The sequence below is a fragment of the Pan troglodytes genome, chromosome 6, assembly GCF_028858775.2.
Source record: "Pan troglodytes isolate AG18354 chromosome 6, NHGRI_mPanTro3-v2.0_pri, whole genome shotgun sequence".
NCBI lineage: Eukaryota > Metazoa > Chordata > Mammalia > Primates > Hominidae > Pan > Pan troglodytes.
In genome coordinates, this window is record NC_072404.2 from 96,995,654 (window position 1) to 97,023,420 (window position 27,767).

A 27,767-nucleotide genomic window follows, 5' to 3' on the forward strand; every position below is an offset into this window, starting at 1 on the left:
CCATACCCTATTAATGAGCACGCTTTGCGCTTCCTGGCCCATGACCCTGTCTGCACTCCCTTCCATGATGCTCTCTGGAACTTTTGCTCTATGACCAATACTACCTTGCATTCTCCAATTCTTTGGAATGGTCTTTCTGCTTCCTCTTCTCAACGGAAACCCATACCTCCCCTGAGTGTTCTGCTTCTCTTGACTTACTCTCAAATGGACTTTTTTTTTTTTAAAGCAATTTTCATACATTTTCTTCATGCTCACTTCTGATAGTTTTTTTTTTCTCTCTTGCATTACTAACCTTTCCCTCCCAGTAGATTCATTGCATCAGCTTCAAAATATGCTCAAGTCACTTCTGTGAAAAATAATGACATGATAGCAATAAAACACCAACGTCCCTCTGTTCAATATTCCCCCACACCACCACTCTTTTTTTCTCCCCTTTCATAACTTTTTAAGATTGTGTGATACTCACTTCCCACTGACTTTTTTACTCACTGGAATTTGGCTTTCACATTCATTGTGCCACTGAAACAGTGCTTATTGATCTGCAGGAGTATTTTATAGAGGAAATTAGCTCTTTGTCTATGATTTGAGTTTTAAAAATGTTTTCTCGGTCTCATTTACTTTTGATTTTGCTTATGATGATACTTGATTTGTGGATTTGAAAAAATTTGTATCTATCCATTTGTGGTTCATAAGCGTGATGATTGAGCTTTCACACACATGTGAGACGTGCCTCGCCCAATCCTTAAAGTAAATAAAAATTAAAAAAATTTACATCTTCAATGTTTCTAGTTTCTTCTGTACAGATGCTGGGTTTATGGCATATTTAAAAAGTCCACTTCTCTGAGACTAGAATAAACTATGGTTTGGTAATCTCTCTGGTTTATAGCACTTTATATATACATTTTATAGTATTTTATATTTGAGGACATTTTATATGTTGCACTTGTAATTTTGTCTGTTTCGATGAGAAGAAGGAAGTTGGGAAAACGGTGAATGGGTATGTTCTGCCCATTCGGTTCTACAGAATTCCTATAAGTTAATTTAGGTATCTACTGTTTTCATAATTTTTACTGTGACTCTTTGTAAAATCTTTGAATACCTTTGTGCAATGCTTAAATAAATAAAAACAATTGAAATAGGTGCCAAAAGAAGTCCAAAAAGTAACGTGGACTCATGGAGTTCTATAATAGTATTATGCTGTGTACTGAATAAATTGATTGACAATATCCAGATTAGTAATCTAGAGGGAGAAAGAGACCCAGGACATACTACTTAGGATAAATGAGAAAAGCCTTATCAAATAAGGCCCCCATGTGGCAGTGTAATGACACTCCATACATGCAAAACAAAACAAAACAAAAAAGAAAAACACAGCTTGTTTATGGCAAAGTCTTGGTAAGCAAGTACTAACATGTCAACTAAATCCTTCTAAGAGTAACATTTGAAAAATAACATTATGGCTGGGCGCGGCGGCTCACGCCTGTAATCCCAGCACTCTGGGAGGCCGAGAAGGGCGGATCACGAGGTCAGGAGATCGAGACCATCCTGGCTAACACTGTGAAACCCCGTCTCTACTAAAAATACAAAAAATTTAGCCGGGCGTGGTGGCAGGCGCCTGTAGTCCCAGCGACTCGGGAGGCTGAGGCAGGAGAACGGCATGAACCCGGGTGGCGGAACTTGCAGTAAGCGGAGATCCTGCCACTGCACTCCAGCCTGTGCGACTGAGCGAGACTGCGTCTCAAAAAAAAAAGAAAAAAGAAAAATAACACGATTACCTCATCATTTAAGATGGAGTTTTACTAAGTTTTCAGTCATAGTTCACAGTGAAAATAACATGAACATGTACTGGAGGTTAGGAAGTCAATTTTGAGGATATTAACATCTCACTTTTCTCGTTCTGTCATGACCACTCACTTTTATCTTTTTGATAAATGCTTCAGAGGCATGTGTGTTCTCTCCCTCACTCACGACACACCCAAGCATCGGTTTTTAGAAATTTTATTGATAACTGATGGTTTTCCACTCTTTTCTTTCTGCAGTTTTATCTGTGGTTAAATAATAACAGCATCAATTTGAGTAGTATTTGTCATTGCCAGCGCAAATATTTTGTTGAGACTGCCTGCATAACCAGTGCATCTGTTTCCTGATGGCTACTTCTGAATCCAAACTGTTGAACTAGCAAGAAGAGACAAGTTAAGTTGTAGCTCCTAGGAAAAGAAGACTCTTTATAAGCCTCCGTGTCACAGGAGAGCAGACACGTAATGTTCTGGAAGAAGTGCACTGACTAGTCACAAACATCCATATATAGAAATTTCGCCTGCTTTTATTAACTTGAAAGATAGTGTAAAGTCTGACTAAATTGTTTTCTTAAAATTTTAATGTATGAATGAATATTTATCATAGCACATTAGTTAAGACCAACACTATATACGTATGGCTAGAGAGAGAGGTATATATATATATATATATATGTATATATATATGTATATGTACATATATATATATAGAGAGAGAGATGGAGTCTCATTCTGTCGCCCAGGCTGAGACATATATATATATATATCTCTCATATATATATGTGTCATATATATGTCATATATATGTCAGAGAGAGAGAGATGGAGTCTCACTCTGTCGCCCAGGCTGGAGTGCACTGGTGCAGTCTCCGCTCACTGCAACCTCCGCCTCCCGGGTTCAAACGATTCTCCTGCCTCAGCCTACCGAGTAGCTGCCACTACAGGCGCGTGCCACCACACCCGGCTAATTTTTGTATTTTTAGTAGAGATGGGGTTTCACTATGTTGGTCAGGCTGGTCTCGAACTCCTGACCTCGTGATCCGCCCACCTCAGCCTCCCAAAGTGCTGGGATTACAGGCGTCAGCCACCACGCCCAGCCCATATATTTTTATTCTACTAAACAGAATAGTAGAATAAAATTAGACATGGTAGCTGAAAAGGATGATTTTTTGACTATTTTAAATAGAGATTTTTAAACTTTAAAAACCTCAGAAATTAGGAATTTACAACTTTATTACACAAACGTGCGTTGTTAAAACATTCAAGAGTAACAGTATGCCCTGCATTAACAGGGATAATATATAAGAAAAATAGAGATAGCCACACAAAACTATATATTCTATGACATTCTTTGACAGAAACTTCAAAAGTAGAGGTGAAAGATACATGGATTTTGGAGCCACTGAAGCCGTGAAATTTCAGTAAAAATTATGTCAAATGTGACTTCAAATTAAATTCGAGAAACATTTATTGAGAACCTGTTTATGTACAGCACTGTGCTAGGTCCCACAGGGAGAGTAAGTCATTTAGGATTGCACTCTAAAATCTGGGCATATTGGTGCAAAGGGAGGTGAACAGCAGGCGTAGGTGAGTGTCAGAGGACCTGGCCCAAGCTGGGACCCTCCTGCAGGTAAAACGGTGGGTAGTGAGAAGCTCTAGGAAGGGGGCGCTTCCGAACACGCGCGTCGAGGAGGGCGTTCCAGGACTCTGAGGGAGCAGCCCAGCTGGACCGAGGCCGCGTCGTTCCTGGGCTTACTATTCCCAGACCCGGACTCCCGATTCCGGAGTCACGGCCCAGGACGCGAAAAGACTCTACACTGGCACCACGCTCCTCCTTAGGCGGGCGGTCAGTCCCGGGTGCGGGCTGCGCTGGAGGCTGAGGTGGGAGCGACATGGTGTGGAGGGGCAAGAAATGTCGGCACTAGACGCGCCAAGAAGGAGAGTCTACGAGCAATTCCCCCCTCGGGCCATTGTGTTGCTGTTTATTAGCCCCTGGGAGGGCGTCAGGACAAAAGGAACCCTCCTCCCTTCTTAGTACTTAGGCCCAAGGTCCGGTGTGGGAGCCGGCGCGCTGCTTTCTAGGCAGGCACTGAAGCTACGGCAGCCACGCAAATAGGTATCAGCCGTTAAAGCTTGGCTACAGGCAAGGGGTGGCAATCGGCCCCTGGCGCTGTGGGGCCCCGCATCCCACAATCCCCGCGGCTAGCCTGTGTGGCTACTGGCGGCAGCTAGCGGGCTGCGAAAGCGAGCCCGGCGTCTTGACAGCAGCCCACGCGTCGGGGCGGGGCTGGAGCCCGCTGCTTTAAAAGGTCCGGGCGGCGGCCCCGCCCCTCTGGTGCCGCGATTGGATCCGGCGGGGGTAGCGTTGATTTGATAGGCGCAGAGAGGGTGGGGCTGCGCACGCGAGGCCGGGGGCCTTGCCGCTGCCTGCCGGGCTGGGGCACGAGTGGCTGCGGAGTGTGGGTGGTTGGGCGTGAGGGGCCGACGGGCTCGCGCGCGCGCCGTCTGCTGAGGTCCCTCGGGAAGGAGGAGAGCGCCTGACGCCGACCCGCACGCGCAGCCCGGCAGTCGGCGGCGCGCCGAGGGCGGAGGTGGTGCGTGTGTGTGTGTGTGTGTGTGTGTAGCTCGGGTGCCAAGGGCGAGCCGTCAGTCCCCGGGTGCGAGTCCCTGCTGTCTTCCACACCCTTCCTCCCTCCAGGCTCCTTTCCTACATCCTTCCCGCGCCCCCACGGTTGCGGACCGAGCGAGAACCCCCTTAAGCAGGTGTGGGGGGCGTGCGGGGTGGCACGAGACAAAAGGGGCACGGGGGTAAGCCCGCCATGGCCTCCCGGAGCCTGGGGGGCCTGAGCGGGATCCGCGGCGGTGGCGGCGGAGGCGGCAAGAAAAGCCTGAGCGCCCGCAATGCTGCGGTGGAGAGGAGGAACCTGATCACCGTGTGCAGGTACGGCAGCGCAGGGCGAGGGGAACCAGCCTCCCGCCGGGGCTGAGAGCTCTGGGCTTCCGCGCGGGTCCCTGGGGGTCCCGGGCATGATGGGCTGCCGCCCAGTGCCCCCGCCTATGTTGCGCCAGCCAAATCTGTGAGCGCGCAGCTCCTTGGACAGGGGCCCGGGTCTGGACACCGTCGCAGCCCTGGACTTTGTGTCAGTTCCAGTGCTGAAGGTACTGGAGGGTAGAGCTTGGGGCGGGGCTGGAGGAGGATTTGTTTTGAATGTGCAATCTAGCGTCAGAGTGAAAGAGGAGGGCAAGGAAGAAGAGTTCTTTCATTTAATGCCCATTCAGCTGTCAGCGAGCTTTGGATAAAGTGGTAGTTACTGTGATTGTTTACTGTGTTGCCCCCAAATCAGAGTGCATTTCGTTGTTTTGGCTTGTTTACATTATCTTCAGCCATTTCATTTCACACGTTAGTTGAGTGCCTACTACATGCCAGCCATTGTGTATGTGAGCGTGTGTGTACTATCCACTTTTCAGCTACAGTGCTAGTGCTGGTTCTGCAGTTGTTATTAAGAGTGGGACTGTGGAGGATACCTAGTCTTTATGTCAATGATTTATTTTAAGGCCTGCCTTTCCTTAATGCTTTATAACTGTAAATGTAGTGTTTCCTTCAGAAAAATATAGAAACAATAAAAGAATAATTACTATTGGGCCGGGCGCGGTGGCTTACACCTGTAATCCTAGCACTTTGGGAGGCTGAGGCGGGCGGATCACGAGGTCAGGAGTTCGAGACCAGCCTGGCCAACATAGTGAAACCTCATCTCTACTAAAAATACAAAAAATTAGCCGGGAGTGGTGGCGGGCTCCTGTAATCCCAGCTACTCGGGAGGGTGAGGCAGGAGAATCGATTGAACCTGGGAGGCGGTTGCAATGAGCTGAGATAACGTCATTGCACTCCAGCTGGGACCACAGGGGGAGACTTCGTCAAAAAAAAAAGAACTATTTATAGGAAGCCTAGTATTCAGAGATAACTGGTTTTTAACATGCTGATATATTTTCTTTAAGTCTTATATCTGAGTATTAAGAAAAATTGAAACCCTAAGCATCAATTTCTTAGGAACTTCTCTGAACCATTAAGTTGTTTTAAAATTACTTTCTTCCATCAGACTCCTAATCATCACCTAGTGATATTCCTCTTAAGAATCAGATGATGATGAAACTTTTTCTTCCTTTGCAATTTCTCTGTATTTTTCCGTTATTTTTCTTGTGTAAAAATGTGTCTAGCATCTTAAGTGGAATACAGATAATTATTCCGGGACTTAAATGCAATAACTCACAGTGACTTTTTAAAAAATACTTGAATTATTACAAATGTTTATCTAGCAAGAAGACCTTCTTCATTGACTGTAATTGTATATGTGTATGTAATTATTACAGCACTTTGAGTTGTAAATGGTAAAGTAATATGGTATCCGTTTAATTTGCCGTTTGTGCTGTCTAGGATGTAACTTTTTGAGACAAATAGGCTGTTAGGTGTTTTAAAATATAGGTAAATATCTTTAAAGTAGGTAAATGGAACAATAAGCAAGGCTGATTTTCTTAACCATAATATACAGACATTAAAAATTGCTTTAAAAATAAGGGTAGTTTCAACATATACAGTGCTTCTTGGGGGGTAACATATTTAATAAAAGCTCTATCAGCTTTTGTTAAACTTCACAAGGGCAGTGATTCTATCTGCTTTCTGCTTAGTCTTTTTTTTTTCAAATTCTCAGTATAGCATCTAACACTCAAAAAATATTTATTGAATGAATAATTTCAGTGATGGGTACTGTTCCTTTTGCTTCTCCATTTTTGTCTTGGCTGGCTTTAGGTCATGTAATGATCATGTGTGCCCTTATCAGAGACAGTTGAAAAGAAAAGGATTTGTATTTCAACCTTATTTAAACTAAATTTTAAATTATCTTTAAGAAATTTTAGGAACGTCACACTGATTTCTGGGGACAGCTCTCTGTATTAGTTGTATTTTCATGATTGTAATTTACATAATTATTATTTTCTACTGTGAAATGAATATGTGCTAACTTTAGTTACAGTTTACACATAGATTTAGTGTAATAGCTAAAATAAGTTGTGGTTTCTGCTCTGGATTTCATTTGTATTGTTATTTATATGGATAATATTAAGGCTGTTTTTCAGATCCAAATAGTTGATGGTGCATGTAAATTATCCATGTGTAGTAATGGGGTCTATATGATAGGCTTTGTCTGAATGACTTTTACTTTTTGGAAGAAAGTCACTATAGGCCATTTGTACATTTTAAGTATCCCCATGACAAATTAAGAAAAATGAATAAAGCAGCATTTATGCATTTATTGCTAATTTACTTTCCAGAGTCACCAAACCCTGGGTATTTCACTCATGTCTCTTATGAATTCTTTTTTTAATTTTTTATTTATTTATTTTTGAGACGGAGTCTCGCTCTGTCTCCCAGGCTGGAGAGCAGTGGCGCCATCTCGGCTCACTGCAAGCTCCGCCTCCCGGGTTCACGCCATTCTCCTGCCTCAGCCTCCTGAGTAGCTGGGACTACAGGCGCCCGCCAACACGCCCGGCTAATTTTTTGTGTTTTGTTTAGTAGAGACGGGGTTTCACCGTATTAGCCAGGATGGTCTCGATCTGCTGACCTCGTGATCCGCCCGCCTCGGCCTCCCAAAGTGCTGGGATTACAGGCGTTAGCCACCTTGCGCCCGGCCTCTTTATTTTTATATCTCAAATCAGAGATGATTTGATATTTAAGTTGGAAAGAAGTTGATCTGGTGGAAATATAACTGGGTTCTAGGTTGACTTTATCATTAACTAGTGTGCACTTTCACAAGCCATGCAACCTTTCCATCTGTTCATTTTTGTTGTCTGTAAAATAATATTGGACTAGATCATTGTTAACCTTCAATTATAGGCTTAAAATTAATAATAGCCTCCAAGCAAAAAATGTTTATATTTAGTTTTGGATTTTTCCAAATATGAGCAGGGTAATAATGATAAGATAAATGTTTATAATAGCTAAATTAGGTATGTGCATTTTTCTCTATAAACAAAAATATTTTGGACTGTGCCTTTGATTTTGTAATTCTCTGCTGATGTTCTGGAAAAAATTGAACCATTTACAAAACCAAAAAAAAAAAAAAAGTCACCAGCATATATCATTCTAGTGTATCCACTTATACTTTCACAGTAATGTTTTTCCTTACCTCTTAAACAATTTAGGTGTATTCTCAGTTTAGGTTTAAAGTCTTCTTATGTGAGTACACAATTCTTTATGTTTAAAGCTTTATTCAAGTGCAATATATAGTTTTGAGCTTTGAAAGTGGGTTGTTTAGATAGGTAAGATAATCAGATAAAGAGCTGAATTGAATTTTGGCTCATTGTGATTGTATATGTGTATGTAATTCATTAGTTTTTTTTAGTAAACATTTACATGTCGTAGACTAAAAACATTTGCATAGTCCTTATTTCATCAGATAAGTACTGTTTTTTCATATCTTTCACAGATTTTGGTGAAGAGATAGTAGGTCATTTGAGGACTCTAAATCTTACACACTCAACTTCAAAATATTCATACACTTGACTTTGGCTCTGAGAACCAACTAGTATTTTCCCTGTATATTCTCTATCGTTTAGAACTTCAGAAAATTAAGTTGTTAACGCCCTTCAGATTTTTTTAACTTGTATTTTTATCCATAGATAATCAGATATTAGTCATTTTTTCTGTCCTTTATAAGCTTCATTGTTTACAGAAAACCTTATATAGTCCTTTGATTTTGGTTTTCGTGGCAGAGTATTAAAATCTAAATTCTCTTTCTATGGCTTAACAATGTCTTATGAGCAAATTATTAAAATATACACATATAAACATTTCAGAATAACACTTGTCAAACTTTTAAGTCAATACTTTTAAGAGAAACTTCCCATGCAAAGTCATAATTTTCCTGTTTTGTAGCTAGGAAGGACTAATAAGAGGAATATAAGGAGTAGTGTGATAAGCACGGTGGAGACAAGTGATGATTTCACAATTCAAGTGTTTTTAATAACATATGCATAGTCTTAGTTTTCTATAGGTCATGATATTATTTCAGAACTTGAATATTATTTCAAATTACATTAGCACCTCAGTTTTTCCATTATAGTCAAGGAATGAGAAGCTTATATTTTTATACATAACTAATATTTGAGTTAAGCTTAAAATCCTTCATCAACTGTAGTGCTTTACTCAGCATTTATTTTGGAGTGCAGGATTTGTATAACTGAAATTTATTTAAGCACGCAAATTTAATCCACAACACATAATATTTACAATATTTTGGATGGATTGCTTTAAAAAATGATTACACGTTTCCCTACCTTCTTGACAAAGACTATACATAGAATAATGTAATCCTTATTGATGACTTTACTCTGAATCTACCTCTATGAATATGCCCACTGTGCAGTAGTTGCCCTTGGAGACTCTTGCGGCATGTAGAGCTTTTGCCTAAGTGGCCCCAGAAGATTATGTGTTTGGAGTTCTTTGAGCTTTTGCATCCTTCTGTTTCTTCCTACCAAGTTATTTGTTATTTCTTACAACTCTTTTTATTTCTAGCAGTTCTTTTCTTTGTACTTCCCATTCTGACTTGCAGATTATAATTGGTTGTGACCTGGGAAAGTATATAACTAAACTTATCAGGTGTTTAATTTTTTTTTTTTTAAAAAAGCACCCAGAGGCCTGAGTTAAGTTTAGTGAGCTTTAGAACTCTGAACTTCTTAACATTCTGGTGCTAACTAATCAGAAAAACTGTCTAGTCTATGCTTGAACTTGGTGGGAGAAATGCAGATATGTGAAATGTTATTGAATATTAATGACAGTATAATCTGTCTTATCCTGTTTTGTGTTGCTATAAAGGAATACCTGAGGTGGGGTAGTTTATAAAGAAAAGAGGTTTATTTAGCTAACAGTTCTGTAGGTTGTACAAAAACCGTGGCCCCGGCATCTGCTGGGCTTCTGGTGAGGGCTTTTGTGCTTCATCAAAACATGGTGGAGAGAGTCAAAGGGGAAGCAGGCAGGTGTGAAGAGAGACCAAACCCAAAGGGCATTCTGGTTTTTTATCAACCTACTCTTCTAGGAACTGATCCATTCTTCCTTGAGACCAATCCAGCCTTGCTAGAGTGAGAACTGGCTCACTACTGGGTGATAAGTACCAAGCCATTCATGAAGTATCCACCCCCATGATTGCCCAAATACTTCCCGCTAGGCCCCACCTCCCAACACCATCACATTGGAGATCAAATTTCAACATGTCATTTGATGGGGGCAGACCAACCATATACAGATTGCAGCATAATCCTTTAAAGAACTTTAAATTTGTTGTCTGGGTGTGGTGGCTCATGCCTGTAATCCTAGGACTTTGGGAGGCTGAGGCAGATGGATCACCTGAGGTCAAGAGTTCGAGACCAGCCTGGCCAACATGGTGAAACCCCATCTCTACTAAAAATACAAACAGTCAGGCGTGGTGGTGGGGGGTGGGGGGGGGGCACCTGTAATTCCAGCGGGAGGCTGAGACAGGAGAATCACTTGAACCCTGGGGCGGAGGTTGCAGTGAGCCGAGATTCACTACTTCACCCCAGCCTGGGAGAAAGAGTGAGACTCTTGTCTCAAAAAAAAAGAAAAAAAAAAAAAGAACTTTAAATCCAGTGATTTACTTTTTTTGTTACTATTTGCTTGAATATGCTTGAGTATGCCTCATAAGACTGTTCATACCTTGGCTATAGTGATTATAATATTTTTGGCTAAAACTCTTTCAGTCATTTTATATGTAGTAGAACTTTGAGTTTGAGTTTGGATTCAACATTAGTTATATACCTTGGAAGCAGGTTCAGTATTATTAAATATTTCTAAGGATTCTTCATGCTCTAATTAGTAGATGCGCACAATGGAGGTAGGATGATCCTCTTTTCAATGACTAGTCCTAGAGTAGACATTTCAGCATTCACAAAAGGTCATTTTCTCTTCCCCCAACCAAACTGCATTCATATTAATTGACAACAGAGACTAGCTATCCCCCAGTCCTTTACTAGGGGGTATTTATTTTAACTTTGCTGTTGCTGCTTGATAATTGTCAAAATTTCAGTTGAGAGATGATATTCAAGGGGGAATGTTTGAAGCTTACCCACTCTTCTATTCCCTCTTACAGGTTTATAAAATATATCCCTGGGTCAGTCCAAAGCATCAGAGAGAATTGGGTATGTAGACTGCATTGCTCCACACTCTTCTATCCCCAACTGCTTTTACCCAGTTGTATATTGGAAAGATTCCATCAGTCTGCACTGAAGGTCATCATAAGAAGCAGTCACAGAGGGTCTTGAAGTTATTGTCAAGGACATTATTATGTCAAAAGGGGCTTCTTTTTTGTGAAGACTTCTGTGAGAAATCTCTGTGTTTAGTGCCAACAATTTGTATTTTCAAGCAATTGATTTATTTGTATCTACTGGACACTAATGTATAACTGACAACTTTATCTTTTTCTCATGCAGCTGTTAGAAATCTTAGTGTCAAGTCTGTAGTCAACCTCTACGAGATATGTAGGACATTGTGATAATGCTTTTAGCCTTATTTCTAGCTCTACTATGCCACTATTCTTTTAATATAAATTTTTATTGACTTATACTTTCCATATAGAAAAGTATACGTAGCATAACTATGCAGCTCAATTCATTTTTGTGGTAGGGCACAATGTTGTAACTAGCACCCAAGTCAAGAGAAAGAACTGTTCAAATATCAAGACCTCCTCCTTGCTTTCTTGTAGTTAATACCCTGGTTTTTAACACCATGGTTTGTTTTGCCTTTTTAAATATTTTAAATGAATGGAATAATACAGTATAGACCTTTTTGTGTTTAGCTTATTTTGTTCAACATTATGTTTGTGAGGTTCATCCATTTTGTTGCATGTTGCTGTAGTTTGTTCATTTTCATTGCTGTATCTTATTCCATTGGATGAATATACCACAATATTTCCATTCTGTCACTGACTGTCATCTGAGTTGTTTCTACTTTTTGACTACTACTAACTAAATATTCATTCATATTTATTTTTGTGACGATATGTACATTTTTCTGTCTGATATTAGCTTGGAGTGGAATTGATGAGTCATATGGCATGCAGATATTCGGCTTCAGTAGATGTGAAAGTTTTCAAAAGGAGTTGTACCAACACTCATACTGGTGAGCGGTGTGTGTAGGAGTTCCAATTGTTCTGTATCCTAACTAATGCTTGACATTTTCTTTCATTTTAGCCAATCTTGTATGTTTGTTGGGGTGTCACATGGTGGTTTTAGTTTGCATTTTCTTGATGTCTAATGAAGTCAAGCACCTTTCCGTAAGTCTGTAGGCCATTTGGAGATTTTCTTTCATAAAATGGCAATTCAAGTCACTTAGCAACTGGAATCTCTGCTTTTTGTTTATTTTTTAGATGTGCAGTTCTTTGTACATTCTGTATGGGAATCTTTTGTTGGATACATGTAATGCAAATGTCTTCCATTTGGTGGCTTTATTTTTCACTCTGTAGTATGTTTTGATGAATAGAAGTTTCTGATTGTAAAATGGCCCATAAATTTCCTTCATGGTTAATGCTTACTGTAATGTGTTTAAGAAGCCAGCCTACTCCAAAGTAATGAAAATATTCTTTTTTCTCCTAAAGCTTTATTGTTTTATTTTTAGATTTGTATCAACAATCCATCTGTAGTTTATTTATGGTGTGAAGTACAGGAGTCAAGATTAAATATTTCCCTTAAGGAAAATCAACTGACCTAGTACCATTTATTGGAAAGACCATTGTATTAGTCCGTTCTCATGCTGCTATGAGGACATACCTGAGACTGGGTAATTTATGAAGGAAAGAGGTTTAATTGATTCATTGGTCTGCAGGGCTGGGGAGGCCTCAGGAAACTTACAAGCATGGTGGAAGGGGAAGTAAACATGTCCTTCTTCACAAGGTAGCAGGAGAGAGAAAAATGAGAACATGAGAACCAAGCAAAGGGGGAAGCCCCTTATAAAACCATCAGCTCTCGTGAGCTCTTACTCACTATCATGAGACTAGCATGGGGGAAAACATCCCCATGATTCAATTACCTCCCATCTGCTCCCTCCCATGATATGTGGGGATTATGGGAACTACAATTCAAGATGAGATTTGGGTGGGGACACAGCCAAACTATATCAACCATACTTTCTCCACTACACTCATGCATCACATTTATCTTAGGTGACTGGATAATTTGTGGTCTGTTTCTAGACTTTCTTTTTTCCAATAGTCTATTTGTCTATCCTGAGCTAATATCATACTAAATTAATACCTATAACTTTATATTATGTCTTGATGTGTGGTAATATAAGTTATCTAGCTTTATTTTTCAAGATTATCTTGGCTATTCTTGGCCTTTTACAAACTAAATTTTAGAATCAACTTGTCAATTTCTGTTAAAATATTTTTCTGGGATTTTTATTAAGCTTGCACTGGTACTATAAATCAGTTTTGGGAAAACTGCCATCTTTATGATATTAAGACTTACGTGCAACCCATGAACATAACCTATTTCTTTATATGTTTAAATATTCTAGAATTTTTCTCAATAATGTAGTTTTGCATATATAGATATTTTAAATCTCTTATTGTATTTATTCTTGCATATTTGATATATTTTTATATTATGGTAACTGAAATCATTGAAAACTTTTCATTTTCTTGTGGTTGTTGGTATATTGATATAAATTTGACCTTTTAAAATACTGGTCTTATATCTAACAGTCTTACCAGATTTCTTTATTAATTCTAACAGATTTTTTGCAGTTAAATTTTTTTTTTCTGAGTGCACAGTCATGTCATTTGCTTATTTTATTTCTTCCTTTTTCAATCTTTATGGCTTTTCTTTTTTGTCTTATTGCACTGGCTAGGACCACTAATGCAGTGTCGCAGAAAACGTTCAAAATTTTATTATTAAATAGGATGTTTGCAGTAGGTTTTTCTTAGTTCCCTTCTATTTCTAAATTGCTGAGAATTTGTATCATAAATGGATGCTTATTATTGTATTATTAAATTTTTTTGTCTTTCAAGTAAACATGATTTTTCTCTCTTTTGTTGTTTTCATAGTGAATTATGTTGACTTTTGCATGTTAAACCACTCTGGAATAAAAAAAAATCAGTTGTGATGTATTGTCTTTTTGACGTATCTTTGCATTTAGGGTGTTAATATTTTGTTTGGGATTTTTGCATATTTATTCATGGTAGAGATTGGTATGTGATTGTCCTTTCTTATAATGTTCTTGTCTGGTTTTGTCATTAAGATTATTTGGCTTTATAAAACAAGTTAGGAAGTATGTGTTTGTGTGTTTGTGTGTGTGTGTGTTTCCTCCCCTGTTCTGTAGAAAAGTTTGTGTAAGACTGATATTTCTTTCTTAAACATTTGGAAGAATTCACCAGGGAAGCAATGTGAACCACAAATTGTCTTTGTGGGAAATCATTTAGTAACGGAATCAATTCATTTAATAAATACTGAACAATTCAGATTTCCTGTGTCTTCTGGTATGAGTTTCAGTAGGTTTTTCAAGGAACATACCTATTTCATTTATATTGTCATTTTTTTTTTTTTGCTAAGACTTTTCTTAATATCCTCTTAATGTCTTTTTATTGTTTGAAAGATCTGTAGTGATTTCCCATTTTTCTTTCCTGATATTATAATCTCCATTTTCCCCATTTATTTTGCTAGGCATTTATTAATTTTACCAACTTTTTCAAAGAACCAGCGTTTGACTTTGTTGAGTTTCTCTGTTGACTCGTGTTATGACTTTGTTAATTTTCTCTGTCGACTCCTGTTTATTTAGAAATCTATTGTCGGCCGGGCATGGTGGCTCACACCTGTAATCCCAGCACTTTGGGAGGCCAAGGCGGGTGGATCACGAGGTCAGGAGATCGAGACTATCCTGGCTAACACGGTGAAACCCCGTCTCTACTAAAAATACAAAAAATTAGCCAGGCGTGATGGCAGGCGCCTGTAGTCCCAGCTACTCAGGAGGCTGAGGCAGGAGAATGGTGTGAACCCCGGAGGCGGAGCTTGCAGTGAGAAGAGACGGCACACCACTGCACTCCAGCCTGGGCGACAGAGCGAGACTCCGTCTCAAAAAAAAAAAAAAAAATCTATTGTCTAACTTTCAAACAGTTGAAGGTTTTTTAGTTACCTTTTATTTGTTGATTTCGAATGAATTCTGTTGTGCAGAGAGCATATTCTGAAAGATTTTGAGCTTTTGAAATTTGTTGATGCTTGCTTTATGATGCAGTATATGGTTAATTTCAACATATATTTAATATGCATTTGGAAATAATGTGTATTCTGTCATTGTTGATTGCATGATTTATATATGTCAGTTAAGTCTAGTGTTTTAATTGCCTTGTTCATGTCCTCTGTATTCTTACCTGTTTTTTGTATACTCTTTAGTATTGAGAGAGATGTGTTAAAGTCTACCTCTATGACTGTAGATTTGTCTGTTTCTCCTTTTAGTTTTGTGATTTTTACTATAAATATTTTGTTTTATTACTAGTTTTATGGAGATTTAGAATTGTGGTCTCTTCCTAGTAGTTTGATTCATTGTCACCATGAAATGTCCCTCATTATCTCTAATAATGCTAGTGCCTTAAAGTCTGTTTTATCTGCTATTAATACAGTTATAATAGCTTTCTTTTAGCTAATGTTAATATGATGTCTCTTTTTCCATCTTTTACTTTTACTTTGGCTCTTTCTGGGCTCTTATATTTAGAGTGTCCTTGTAGGTAAGATAGGATTGAATTTTGCATTTTATGTAGTCTGATAATCTTAGTCTTTTAATTATTTAGCCCATTTTAATTAACGTTATTACTATTATATTTGGATTTATAGCTATCTTACTGTTCATTGTATGTTTGCCTTTTTCTCTTTTCTTGCCTTCTTAAATATTAATATTTTTATAGTTCCATTTATTCCATGATTCCAGTTTTTTACTTTGTGAACTTGTGAGTCATATATTCCATTTCTTTATATATGTTTATATATATTTCTATTCTTTTGGCAGTTACCTTTGGTTTATTACAGCTTAATGCAAATTGTAACTTTTACTACTTCTCCAATAGTGTTAGAACCATTTATTCCCCCACATCCTAAAACGTACTTACATATATATGTGTATATATATATATTAAATCTTACATTATTTTATTACCATATTTTTTTACAGTAGGTATTTAGGAAATACACATTTATATTTATCCACGTATTTACCCTTTCCATTTTCCCTTCCTCAGTTTTGGAAAAATTTTGGTTATTATCTTCTTTTTACTTTTTATTTTTATTTTTTAGAGGTTGGGTCTTGCTGTGTTGCCCAGGCTGGAGTGCAGTAGTGCGATCATAGCTCACTGCAACCCTGAACTCCTGGGTTCCAGTGATCCTCAGCCTCCTGAGTAGCTAGGACTGCAGACATGCACCACCACACCCAGCTAATTTTTTTTTTTAATTTGTAGATATAGGATCTGGCTATGTTGCCCAGGCTGGTCTCAAACTGCTGGCCTCAGGCATTCCTCCTGCCTGGGCCTCCAAAAGTGTTGGAATGACAGGCATGAGCCACCACGTGTGTCTCCATTATCTTTTTACACTCCAATTACATTATGTTAAACTTTACCAGGCCTCACTTGATTCATATTCTTTCCCATGGTTTCTATTCTTCTTTCTCTTTATGCTTCAGCTTGTATGTTTTCTATTGACTCCTTTTCTAGTTCATTAATTATGTCTTATGCTTTGTCTATTCTACTGTTTAATCCATTGAATGAGTTTTTAATTTCAGGTAGTTCCAGAATTTTTATTTGATTTTTAAAAATAGACTCTAACCCTCTGATTTTAAAAACCTGTCTTTTTACCTATGTACTTCATTTCTTCTCATCTCTTGAATGTATTACTCACATTTATCTTAAAGTTCTTATTAATTTAGAATTTTGAATTATCTTTATATCTACTTTTATGGTCTGCTTTTTCTCTCTTACTCCTTTCTTTGTCATGTAGTCCTATCTTTTGTCACATCTAGAATGTTATTGAATGCCACACAATGTTTATTAAGTTATTTCTTTAATACTTTTGTTGTCCTTTTAGTACTATCATGTTTACCCTTTTGTCAACCATTATGTGTCAAAGTATTCATAAGAACATAGTATACAATAGAAATAGACCACAGTGGAGTAAACAGATGGAAGGCACCACTTAATTTTAGAAAGATATCGCCAACAGTTTACTAGTACCCATGGCCAATAGTGTAGGTTAATGACCACTTTGCTTTACTAGTGTTCATCTTCCTCCATAAGATTGAGTAATAGCTGATTGCTTTCATCCAATCAGGGACTGTGCTGAATCCAGACTAGGTTTTAACCATGGTTAGTCTTGAACAACCTACAGTTTGCTCCTGGCCTTTCAGGGTTTTCAACTTAGATTTGGTATATTTTCTAGCACCCTTCCTCCAGCAAGCCAAAACAACAAAATGCACTGATTTGGGGGCGACAGTAAACAATCACAGTAACTACTGTTTACCAAAAGCTGGCCGACAGCTGTGAATGTGCACTAAATGAAAGAGCTCTTCTTCCCTGCCTTCCTCTTTTACTCTGACACTAGATTGCATATTCAAAAACAAATCCTCCAAAATACATATTGTTTTGAAAATATTTTATGAAAGAAAGAAAGTGGATATGATGCCCACATTTTGTTCTTTTAGCTAAGTAAAATGATTTATTGTCTGTTATCTCCAGTGATGGTGATTGTCTTTAGAAGAGGTTAGGAAAACAATATCATCCAAAGATTCATATTTAACATTAGATTTTGTGATTTTTAAATCTTAGTATTTACAGAACCAAATCTTCTGTTATATTTCAGGTCTAATCTCAAAATTAATATTAATAACAATTAAAAATTTTAATAAATCAATCACAAAACATCTGTATCTTAACATGATAAGAAAATATATTTAATTTATACGTGGACGATATGCTTTTTGCAGGAAAAATATTAGATTCAGCCTTCATCACTAATAATGGAAATTTTAATTATAATAATTTTTATTTAAATTAGATTTATTTTACAGTTAAGGCTAACATTGCCAGAATTCAAACCCAAATATATCTGGTTTCAAAACATATATATATATTTTTAATACTGTGCTGTCTTGATTGTCTGTGATACAAGTCAGCTGATGTGTGTGTTTGCATAGACAGAAACTGGGAACTTTCATTTTCGTAGCATTCTAGTGTTGATAAACCATGAAGACTACATGTTATGGTTTTTTTCTGTTCTTCACATTGTTCTATTGCTGCTTTTAATGTCTAGCTTACTAGGAAGCTCACTATGTTAAAGTATTCTATTTGAATATTTTCATTTGTTCTTGGATAAAGAACAATTGGATTCCCAAGGGATATGTGATCCAAGTATATAAAGTGTTCTTTATTAAAACAATTTTAATTGGGAGTTCTTTCATATGAGATTAAACCAATTTATTTTAAGATAGGAAGTTTTCTTGGTTTGATGGCTTACTAATTTTAGATGAATCTTTTTGGAAAGTTTTGCCTTATTTATTTATTTATTTAACATATATATATTTTATTATACTTGAAGTTCTAGGGTACATGTGCATGAAGCTGGAAACCATCATTCTCAGCAAACTGTCTTTTTTATTTTAAGAGTGTGCTTCTAACGTTATTTTTTATGTTTGGCAATCTGCTGTCATCAGTCTGCTTATATAGCAATACAAGATGTTAATAATATAGTATTTCCATTCTTAAGTGTCTAGATTAACAATTCTCTTTTAAAATAAATTTTGACAGTATAGATTGAGAAAATATTTTAAATACACATCTGTCTCTTTATTTAATTTTTAAAATTTTCCTTTTTAGAGACAGGGTCTTGCTCTGTTACACAGGCTGGAGTGCAGACGCATGACCATAGCCCACTGTAACCTTGAATTCCTGGGCTCAAGTTGTCCTCTTGCCTCAGCCTTCTGAGTTGCTTAAAATAACAGCCTCTTTCCACCATGCCTGACTAATTTTTACATTTCCTTATAGAGATGGGCTCTTGCTTTGTTGCGCAAACTCCTGACCTCAAGCCATCCTGTGGCTTCAGCTTTGCAAAGTGTTGGGATTACAGGTGTGAGCCACCACACCTGGCCCTGCTTTCTTCCTTTATTTTTAAGTTGATTTTTACATTGCGTAAAATTTTTTGAGATAATAAAATATCACAAAGAGAGTTTCATGTTTCAGGGTACAAATTTCAGGGAAGATGGTTGGGACTTTTTTTGGTTCCAATAAAAGTTTATTTACAAAAACATTTAACTAGTTGGATTAGGCCTGTGGACAACAGTCTGTAGACCCCTGCTTAAAGGATATGTGAAAGGTATTTTTTCTCATTATAAAATATTTTAAATAGATTAAAATTATATTAGAAAAGAAAGAGGAAAATACACATGATGTTTGAGAATTCTTTTTTGGGTGTGTGGGTGCAGGGCAGGGAGTCTCGCTTTGTTGCCAGGCTGGAGTGCAGTGGCATGATCTGGGCTTACTGCAACTTCTGCCTCCCAGGTTCAAGCAATTTTCCTGCCTCAGCCTCCTGAGTAGCTGGGACTGCAGGTGCATGCCGCCATGCTCAGCTGATTTTTTTTTTTTGTATTTTAGTAGAGACAGGGTTTCACCATGTTGCCCAGGCTAGTCTCGAACTCCTGAGCTCAGGCAATCTGCCTGCCTCAGCCTCCCAAAGTGCTAGGATTACAGGCGTGAGCCACCACGCCCGGCCAAGAATTTGCAAGTTGCATAATATTTGAAGAAAGAAGGGAAATTACTTTTTTTGTTTGTTTCCGCTCTTTCACCCAGGCTGGAGTGCACTGGCACCATCTCGGCTCACTGCAACCTGTTCCTCCCAGGTTCAAGTGATTCGCCTGCCTCAGCCTCCTGAGTAGCTGGGACTACAAGTGTGTGCCACCATACCTGGCTAATTTTTATATTTTTAGTAGAGATGGAGTTTCACCATGTTGGCCAGGCTGGTCTCAAACTCCTGACTTCAGGTGATCCACCCGCCTTGGCCTCCCAAAGTGTTGGGATTACAGGCGTGAGCCACCGTGCCCAGACCTGCAAATTGTTGATTCTGAAAAATTCTCTGTGTTTCTGATGTAAAATATAAGAGAGAAAATAGGCCTTCCAGTGAACAGATATCTCTGGGTATTGTGCTTATTATCACCTATAGTCACTGCTTATATTTTGTTTGGTGTGGATGGTGTCATGTCTCTTGGAAGCCATCTCCTTGTTGATCATTGATGCTGACTGTTATTTTAATGGCAGAGGATAATTACCTCACCCCTATGTTAGAGACTACTAACAGCAATGACATATAATAAGGAATATTGTAAATTTGGTTTGAAATAGTGGAGAGTTCTCTGTCTCATATTTTGGATACTTACGTTCTATTAAAAACATCACTCTTATTAATGACTTTAACCTTTGTGAGCCCTTTTAAGTTTTGAAATGTGATGATTCTAGATGTTTTCATGTATATTAGTTATCTTCAGATATCATTCCATATAAAGGGATATAACATGGTATAGATAAGAAGATCTATTTTATTTGAACATTTTTTTTCCTGAAGCATATTGGATAAATGGCCAAATAATATATGCTTGTTGTAAAGGGATAGGAATATAATTTTTTTTACTACTTATTCTCTCTGTGTATATATGGATATATATATATTAATGCAGAACATTAAATATTAAAGATGAATTTTCACTATAAAAATAATTTCTAATAAAAACTATAGACATTAAAGAAAATTATTTTTGATTTGTCCTCACATTTAAAATTTTTAAATTATTTTTAATTATAATTATGTTACAAACCTATGAACTATGGAAGGGATTAATGTAATATGGATGTAATTAATATGTTTTAAACAGTTTTGGTAACCATCTCATTTCTCTTGCTATGATGACGAAGGGAAAAAGGTAGTCCATGCTTTCTTAAGTTTTAAGGTTTTAGTCACAATCATGCTTTCTTTCTTTTTTTTTTTTTTTTTTTTTGAGACAGAGTTTTGCTCTTGTTGCTCAGGCCGGAGTGCAGTGGCACGATCTCAGATCACTGCAACCTCGACCTCCTGGGTTCAAGCGATTCTCCTACCTCAGCCTCTTGAGTAGCTGGGATTACAGGCATGCGCCACCACAACCAGCTAATTTTTTGTATTTTTAGTAGAGATGGGGTTTCATCATGTTGGCCAGGCAGGTCTTGAACTCCTGACCTCAGGTTGTCCACCTGCCTCAGCCTCCCAAAGTGAAGGGATTACAAGGTTGAGCCACCACGCCCGGCCCATTGTTTCTCATTTCTAAGCTAACAAAAATTTCCTTGGACTTTGAAGGTGGGAAAGAGAATCTTTTTAAATAGAGACATTTCAAAAACTGCATTTCAAAATCTTAATTATAAGTCTCTTTTATATAAACTTTTGATTTTTAATTTTTATGTAAAAGCTGTTACTTAGACTTGATTTGATATTTTTAGACATTCATCAAATTGTCGTTTCATTATTTAAAAATCATTCCTTTTTAGGAAACAGATGACTAATATTAATGTCATCATTATCAGGAAATAGCTCAGCATCTGTGTGATATTTCTTAGATATATTAAAATTCTTTCTACAGGTTTGATTTTTATAGCACATCTTAGTTACTGTGTTATGGAGGACAGATTCTCATTACTCTGGCATATACTCATGACTAGCTATATGATTTTAGAGAAGTGAGTATTGAGTGGGAAGAATCGGTTAGCTGAAAGTGAAGCATAGACTCTAAGGGATTGATTTGCCTTCTGAAATTTTGGGTTGTGTTGGAGGGAGGAGAGCAGGATATGAATGATGAAGCAAAGCTGGAGAACATTATTTTTCTTCATTACTGATTTTGATATAATAGAAATTTTTGTAATGCTTTCTCACCCTTAAATGTCTTTATGCTTGAAAATCATAGAAATTGTGTCTAAGGATATGCTTTGGGATATTTGGACTTTGCTTTTGTTTTAGTTTTTAGTTAGCTGTTGAGTTTAAAGTAATTTAGTGCTCTGATATTTGACATTTTATGTTTTTATGACACAGATAGTATCTTCTGTAGGAACGTAACCTATGAGTAATGTAGAAAAATATTTGTGCATTTTGTTGACTACTGATTGATCCATATAGGTCTCTTGATGATATGAAAATATATGCACTAATAGCCATGGCTTTTTCTTCCCACTACATTTTACAAAGTAAATAGTTTGTTAGGTAATTTAGTGTTATTCCTGGAGAACATAGTGACTAAAATCTTATCAGACTGTTAAAGGTGGAAATTGAGTTCTAACCTAGATTTTTATTTTTGATGAATTAAGCACTTTGTTAATTTTGTTTTCAAATATAAGTTTTGGTTTATTTTATGGAGATGCATTACTATCTTAAATGGCATAATTTTTACAAGCAGTAGATTATTCCTTCCTTGAGCAGTGTGGATGCAGAGTTAGCTTTCTTATTCCATTCTACTGAATGAAGATTAGAGAAATACATTCAGAAATTTCCTTCTATTCAGGTCAAAGGTGGAGGTGGAGGTGGAGATTGTGTGCTTTTTATTTATTCATTTTAGAAACATTTCTCATTTCCTTTTCCTACACACTGTACTTATTATTTCTTATTAAAAGTTTGCCAGGGATTGGCAGCATTATTCTTGTGTATTGTCACTGAGATGGACATAGGAAATAAAAGTTTTCAAGTCCCTTTTAAATCTGTTTTCTCTTTATCTTTTTGTTTCTATCCATTTACTATGCATTACATCTGGCATTTGTCTAACTTGACTATCCGTTAGGTACAAGAAACTAACTTTATCAGTGTTACTTCCTATATGTTATTTCCCGTTATTGCATGATAATTTACTCCATTGAGCTCCAGTTGCTGTTGTAGATAATACTATGTAGTTGAACATTAATCTATCTCAGCATTCCTCAATCAGGGTTCATCTGAACCAAAGAAGACTGAAAATTATTTGAGTGATTATATTTTCCATTATCCCATATATATGTAATGGTATGTAATTTGTATCATTCTCGTTTCATAGGAGAGTTATTTCATTACACAACAAGAATGCCATAGGGTGGCATTTCTGAAAGTGTACTTCTGGACCCAGATGCTTTCAGAGGTCCACAAAGTCAAAATTATTTTCTTAAGTATTCTAAGACATTATTTGCCTTTTAAAATTTCCATTCTCTTTTGTTGTTGTTATTGTCATTTTCTTTGTCTTTTTTATTAAAAATTCCCATTTTCTAAGAAGTGTATGCTGGAGTTTTCCAGAAGCTACATAATCTGTGCTATTATAATAGCTTGAATGCAAAAGCAGTAATATAATCTAATTGTCTTCTATTAAACACATTAAAGATATTTGCAAACATGTAAACATTGCTACATTTTTCTTTTGGAAAATACAAGTTTCATAAAAATATATTTTTATGCAACATGTAATGAATTTATTTTGTTTATAATTAGTAAATAAATGCAGGCAGTTCTTACTTTGCATGGTTCCAGTATTTCATAATTTAGTTAAGTAACATCAGTCCTACAATAACGTGGTTTCAATTTGAATTACCATTGTAATTCAGTTGTGAGTAGTTGCATAAAATACACATTTTGCCACTAGCTCTTTAGTCCACAAACCATTACATAACTAACAAATACACATCATGATCAGACACCAATAATATCACTTCTTTCAAAGTCTGTCTAGGATTTGTCCCTATGCATCTGAAAATGGATAATCAAAAAGAGTAAATTGGCCAACTTGCAGAGATGAAAGTACAGAAAAGAAATGGAAAATGATAGGCCAGGCGCGGTGGCTCACGCCTGTAATCCCAACACTTTGGGAGGCCAAGGCAGGTGGATCATGAGGTCAAGAAATCGAGGCCATCCTGGCTAACATGGTGAAACCCCGCCTCTACTAAAAAATACAAAAAATTAGCCGGGCTTGGTGGTGGGCGCCTGTAGTCCCAGCTACTCAGGAGGCTGAGGCAGGAGAATGACGTGAACTGGGGAGGCATAGCTTACAGTGAGCCAAGATCGCACCATTGCACTCCAGCCTGGGTGACAGAGCAAGACTCTGTCTCAAAAAAAAAAAAAAAAGAAAGAAAGAAATGGAAAATGATAATGCTCAAAGTGAGATTTGCATGAATATAAAGGGAGTTACAGAAGAAATCATTGATCATGGGAATGTGCACATTTCTCCTGTTTAAGAGAATCTAGATATGCAGCCAAAGGAACTTAGTGGAGGCAAATGTTGATATAAAAATGAGGAAAGTGGTTGCAACAGAAAGGATGAAAATGTCCCAGAGGAAGTGACACTGACAGAACACTTCACATTAAAGGGCTTCTCAGAGGTATTTCACAGCATTGAAAGTGTAAAGGAAAACATATTGGAAGCTAGTTCAAGAAATATGGCAGTTTGCCAAAAGACAAAAAAAAAAGAGGCTTACACTATATCTTAAGTTGTACTAAATGAGAAGAATGAGGCAAGCACTGTTCAGATTACTCTTCATAAGTTTCTTACAGAGAAGTAAAACACTTGAATTCTCAGTGTTTCTAATGTTTTAAAGTGTACTAAATAAATGTTTTAGTATTTTTTATTTCCCGATATAACTGGTTGTAAGAAAGTTTTTAATGTTTTGACAAAAATTTATAAAGGTCACAGGAAAATTATAATTTTTACTTAATTATAAAGATTATTTTGCACGGTTTCAACTTGCAGAGTTACTGTTATGGTCCTGTACTGCTGTGCTAAGTGAGGACTGCCTATATTTAAAATCTTTTAGTTCAATTTCTAATATGGTGAATACTAGATATAACCTACATAAACAAATCTTTCTATATTTCCCTTTATGCCTGTCTCCTGTATTTTCTGTCCGGATTGAATAGCATAACTATCAAGAGTAAAACCTTAAAAAAAGCTTGTACTCTTTTATCTCCTTTATAGTTTTTATTTCTAATTCTTTCACAGCTCTCCTTATCTTCTTGATTCCCCACTGTCTTAGGCACTCGTATACCATCCTTTATAGGATATTACTATAAAGAGCATGAGGGAGTTGTTTGAGGTGACAGGACTGTTTTGTATCCTGATTTTGATGGTGGTTATATGAATCTACACATGTTAAAACCCATAAACTATATGTTGGGTCTTGCCATGATAGGACGTTTAAACATTTATTTACCATTCTTTCAAAATAGAGCTTATAAATAAATCAACAGGTACCTACTGGGTACAACGTTCAAAGCATTGTCCTAGGTGCTGAGGGAGATACATAGTTCAGAAAGCGTGGTTCTGCCTGAAGGAATTGTGTCCTAATAAGATAAAGATTGAAAACACAAATGATAGCAGTAAGATAAATTGTAATTGTCTCTTAAGGGAAATAAATGCAAATAAAATGTTTGTTTGTGCTAGGAATATGCAGGTGGATAATTCTCCATTGAGAAGATGACATTTGAGTTGAGACTTGGAAAATACGTTGATTTTTGACAGTCAAAAATAGAGACAAAGGACATTCTGATAAGGAAAAATATAGTACACTTTACAGATTTGCAGGTTTTGCTATTTATAAGCTCATAAAAATTTTGGATGTTGAAATGGTTTGTCTGTGACCCCATCCAAATCTCATCTTGAATTGTAGCTCCCATAATTCCTATGTGTTGTGGGAGGGACTCAGTGGTAGGTAATTGAATCATGGCAGCAGGCCTTTCCCATGCTGTTCTTGTAGTAGTGAATAAGTCTCACAAGATTTGATAGTTTTATAAAGGAGAGTTCCCCTACACATGCTCTCTTGCGTGCTGCCATGTAAGACAACCCTTTACTCTTCCTTCATCTTCTGCCATAATTGTGAGGCCTTCCCAGCCATGTAGAACTGTGAGTCAATTAAATCTCTTTCCTTTATAAATTACTCAGTCACGGGTAAGTCTTTATTAGCAGTGTGAAAACAGACTAATACAGACATATTCTTCTCATTAATGCTCACGTCCTATTTTATTCTATTTTGTGCTCAGAAACTCTCAAAAGCATTTGAGTCTGCAGCTCAAATTTCTTACAAGTAGTATTACTGTTTTTGAGTATTTTGGAGTTAATTTAGTTAGGTCACATTTTGATTTTAATGGGGACAATTAGCTATTTCTGAGTCTTAGTTTTTTCAGTAGATACTTTCTTAGTCCTTTCAAGCTGCTTTAACAAATTGTCTTAAACCAGGTAATTTATAAACAACAGAAATTTATTGCTCACAGTTCTGCAGGCTGGGAAGGCTGAGATCGGGGCACCATCAGATTGGGTGTCTGGTGAGAGCCCATTCCTCATAGATGACACCTTCTGTGTGTCTTTACATGGCAGAAGAGGCAAACAAGCTCCCTCAGGCCTCTTTTATAAGAGTACTAATTCTGTACATGAAAGCTCTGCCCTCATTATCTAATCACCTCCCAAAGGCACTCACCCTTAATACTATTGCTTTGGAGATTAGGTATCAACATATGAATTTTGGGAGTACACAAACATTCTGACCAGAGGAAATAGGAAATATATCAATAAAAAGACTCCTTTCTGTAAAAATTTCCATTTACAGAGTAAATTTGAATAAACGGGGTTTTTCAGATGTTATACTCTTGTAAAATATTTTTACAACTCTTCCCCAAATTGCCTTCCTCCCATTTTTTTCATACTTAGGGAATGAATCAACTCTGCCTAAAAGCAACAATAATCTTTTTTTCATAGGTTTTCTGTGAAGACCCTGATTGATCGGTCTTGCTTTGAGACAATTGATGATTCTTCTCCTGAATTTAACAATTTTGCAGCTATTTTGGAACAGATTTTAAGCCACCGGCTAAAAGGTAAAAGCACTAATGTACTATTTATTTTCCCACCAGCTGTCTTTATAATAAGCTTGAAATTTTAGAAATCATACAGTCTGTGTGACTTAGATAGCCAACATTCTATAATGTGAAATGTCAAATCTTTTGGCCTGTGTGACTACGAAAGAGCCTCTGTTCTCAGATTTACACCTATTTCTGGGATGCATTGAAAATGTCATGTTAATTGCCACATACAAGGAGAAAAGTGACTTTCCATAAGTAATTAAAATAAAAGCTTAAATTGAAAGGAAGCGCATCCCAAAGGTTACTAGATGGTGTTTTAATCAATTTACAGAGAAGCATTCCAGGCATTATGTTTATTTGTTTAGCATCTACTTTCTTAAACTTAGGTATCTTTGTAAATGTTTTAGCAGGTAGTAGGTTAAAAAAGAGGTATGTAAGAGACATGCTTGTCTTTGATTTTCTTAAATCAAAAGGTGTACTTACATTAGAAATATAATTCTCAACAATTTAAAGGGGAACGTGGAAGCTATACTCTCTGAATTTTAGATTCTTTAAATTAAAAAGATCTATAAAATATAGTTGCTAAAATTCAAGAAGTATTATATAGTATAAATCTTAGTAACAATAAGTACTAACTTTATCACATTAATCCCATTATCTGGTCTTCCTAAAGCAAACTTAATCATCAGATATTTTCACTTAAGTTTTTTATTATCTTTACAATCTTAATGATACAGTTTCACATCAGTAGTAGTAACTTGCTTTGGTAACATAACTTATGAGCATCTCAGGCGTACTGTGAAGATTAATTCTATTCTGTACTTTTTGATGCTGAAAGCATCCAGGTTTTAATATAAGTGTTTAAATGAGTTGAGCAGTACTGTGGGCCCAGAGCAAAGGATTGAATTGAAACTACATGGGAGAAAAAATATGAATTCATTTATCCCTCTGCAATTTAAAACGGGGTTTGTAAAATTGCTAATGCTTTTTTCTGTTAAATTTCGTTGTTTTGCATTTTAAAAGGGTTTTTTTTTTTGTCCTTTTGGCTGTTCTGTGTTTCCTAAATTTTCTG

The 27,767-nt window shown here is 36.9% G+C and overlaps 1 protein-coding gene and 1 pseudogene across 8 annotated transcripts in view; both read left to right on the forward strand.

The window, feature by feature from the left end:
* Positions 1-673: 673 nt before the first annotated feature.
* LOC112209955 (small nucleolar RNA U13) lies at positions 674-746 on the forward strand (annotated as a pseudogene).
* Positions 747-3,479: 2,733 nt separating this feature from the next.
* The window catches only part of RUNDC3B (RUN domain containing 3B), a 208,551-nt gene continuing 184,263 nt past the window's right edge, over positions 3,480-27,767 (forward strand). For 3 of the 8 annotated variants that reach the window (XM_001163562.8, XM_009453494.5, XM_009453496.5), the window contains exons 1-2: positions 4,539-4,736; positions 26,595-26,710. In XM_001163562.8, the coding sequence (XP_001163562.1) occupies positions 4,615-4,736; positions 26,595-26,710 (238 nt within the window). In that variant the 5' untranslated portion in view covers positions 4,539-4,614. Of the gene's footprint in view, positions 3,642-4,176; positions 4,737-10,950; positions 11,000-26,594; positions 26,711-27,767 lie in introns of those variants that run through there. The other 5 variants (XM_063814671.1, XM_063814670.1, XM_001163673.8 and 2 more) reach the window with 5 other exon arrangements.